Genomic DNA, 2,500 nt, shown 5'->3' on the forward strand with positions numbered 1-2,500 from the left:
TAATGGAGGATGGTTACCTGACGTTCTCATATCTTTGAGTCGTAATGGAGGATGGTTACCTGACGTCTTTGAGCCGTAATGGAGGATGGCTACCTGACGTTCTCATATCTTTGAGCCATAATGGAGGATGGTTACCTGATGTTCTCATATCTTTGAGCCGTAAAGGAGGATGGTTACCTGACGTTCTCATATTTGAGCCGTAATGGAGGATGGTTACCTGACGTTCTCATATTTGAGCCGCAATGTAGGATGGTTACCTGACGTTCTCATATCTTTGAGCCGTAAAGGAGGATGGTTACCTGACTTTCTCATATCTTTGAGCCATAATGGAGGATGGTTACCTGACGTTCTCATATCTTTGAGCCATAATGGAGGATGGTTACCTGACGTCCTCATATCTTTGAGCCATAATGGAGGATGGTTACCTGACGTTCTCATATCTTTGAGCCATAATGGAGGATGGTTACCTGACGTTCTCATATCTTTGAGCCATAATGGAGGATTACCTGACGTCTTTGAGCCGTAATGAAAGATGGTTACCTGACGTCTTTGAGCCGTAATGGAGGATGGTTACCTGACATCTTTGAGCCGTAATGGAGGATGGTTACCTGACGTCTTTGAGCCGTAATGAAGGATGGTTACTTGACTTTCTCATATCTTTGAGCCGTAATGGAGGATGGTTACCTGACGTTCTCATATCTTTGAGTCGTAATGGAGGATGGTTACCTGACGTCTTTGAGCCGTAATGGAGGATGGCTACCTGACGTTCTCATATCTTTGAGCCATAATGGAGGATGGTTACCTGATGTTCTCATATCTTTGAGCCGTAAAGGAGGATGGTTACCTGACGTTCTCATATTTGAGCCGTAATGGAGGATGGTTACCTGACGTTCTCATATTTGAGCCGCAATGTAGGATGGTTACCTGACGTTCTCATATCTTTGAGCCGTAAAGGAGGATGGTTACCTGACTTTCTCATATCTTTGAGCCATAATGGAGGATGGTTACCTGACGTTCTCATATCTTTGAGCCATAATGGAGGATGGTTACCTGACGTTCTCATATCTTTGAGCCATAATGGAGGATGGTTACCTGACGTTCTCATATCTTTGAGCCATAATGGAGGATGGTTACCTGACGTTCTCATATCTTTGAGCCATAATGGAGGATGGTTACCTGACGTTCTCATATCTTTGAGCCGTAATGGAGGATGGTTACCTGACGTCTTTGAGCCGTAATGGCGGATGGTTACCTGACGTCTTTGAGCCGTAATGGCGGATGGTTACCTGACGTTCTCATATCTTTGAGCCATAATGGAGGATGGTTACCTGATGTTCTCATATCTTTGAGCCGTAATGGCGGATGGTTACCTGACGTCTTTGAGCCGTAATGGAGGATGGTTAACTGACGTTCTCATATCTTTGAGCCGTAATGGCGGATGGTTACCTGACGTCTTTGAGCCGTAATGGAGGATGGTTAACTGACGTTCTCATATCTTTGAGCCGTAATGGCGGATGGTTACCTGACGTTCTCATAGCGGTGGATGTAGATCCTGTGAAACTGGTGCTGCAGCGACTCGTCCTCCACACTGGCCATGTCGTTAATCATCTCCAAGACTACGAACCGTGGAAGCACAGAGAGAACCAACCGCTCCTGCCAAAACACACACACACACAGGTGTTCATGTCAACACACACTCACACACTCACACACACACACAAACACACACACTCACACAAACACACACACAGGTGCTCATGTCTGTCTCTGGTTCTCAGTCTCCAGGCGGAGGACCCACACATACACGCACACACACACACACACACACACACACACACACACACACACACACACACACACACACACACACACACACACACACACACGTCTCTGGTTCCCAGTCTCCAGGCGGAGGACACACACATACACGCACACCCACACACACACACACACACACACACACCTGTCTCTGGTTCTCAGTCTCCAGGCGTAGGCGAGCCTCGATGCAGCGTCGCGTCTCCAGGAAGGCGTGTCTCTGGGCGCGCTCCGACAGGAAGGAGATGAACACACCTGCAACACTCATACACACACACAGAGCTGCCTGGGCCAGCAGCTACACACACACACACACACACACACACACACACACACACACACACAGAAATAAGAAGTTAACACTCATACACACACACAGAGCTGCCTGGGCCAGCAGCTACACACACACACACACACACACACACACAGAAATAAGAAGTTAACACTCATACACACACACAGAGCTGCCTGGGCCAGCAGCTACACACACACACACACACACACACACACACACACAGAAATAAGAAGTTAACACTCATACACATACACAGAGCTGCCTGGGCCAGCAGCTACACACACACACACACACACACACACACACACACACACAGAAATAAGAAGTTAACACTCATACACACACACAGAGCTGCCTGGGCCAGCAGCTACACACACACACACACACACA

The 2,500-nt window shown here is 47.7% G+C and overlaps 1 protein-coding gene across 1 annotated transcript in view; it reads right to left on the bottom strand.

Annotated features, from left to right (window-relative positions):
* adcy8 (adenylate cyclase 8 (brain)) overlaps positions 1 to 2,500 on the bottom strand; it is a gene marked incomplete at both ends in the record, with an annotated part of 37,825 nt that overhangs the window by 21,910 nt on the left and 13,415 nt on the right. The window contains 2 exons of the mRNA XM_080851878.1: positions 1,523 to 1,653; positions 1,964 to 2,113. Coding sequence (XP_080708004.1) covers positions 1,523 to 1,653; positions 1,964 to 2,113 — 281 coding nt within the window. The remainder of the gene's footprint in view (positions 1 to 1,522; positions 1,654 to 1,963; positions 2,114 to 2,500) is intronic.

The sequence above is a fragment of the Sprattus sprattus genome (assembly GCF_963457725.1).
Source record: "Sprattus sprattus genome assembly, chromosome: 15".
Classification (NCBI taxonomy): Eukaryota; Metazoa; Chordata; class Actinopteri; order Clupeiformes; family Clupeidae; genus Sprattus; species Sprattus sprattus.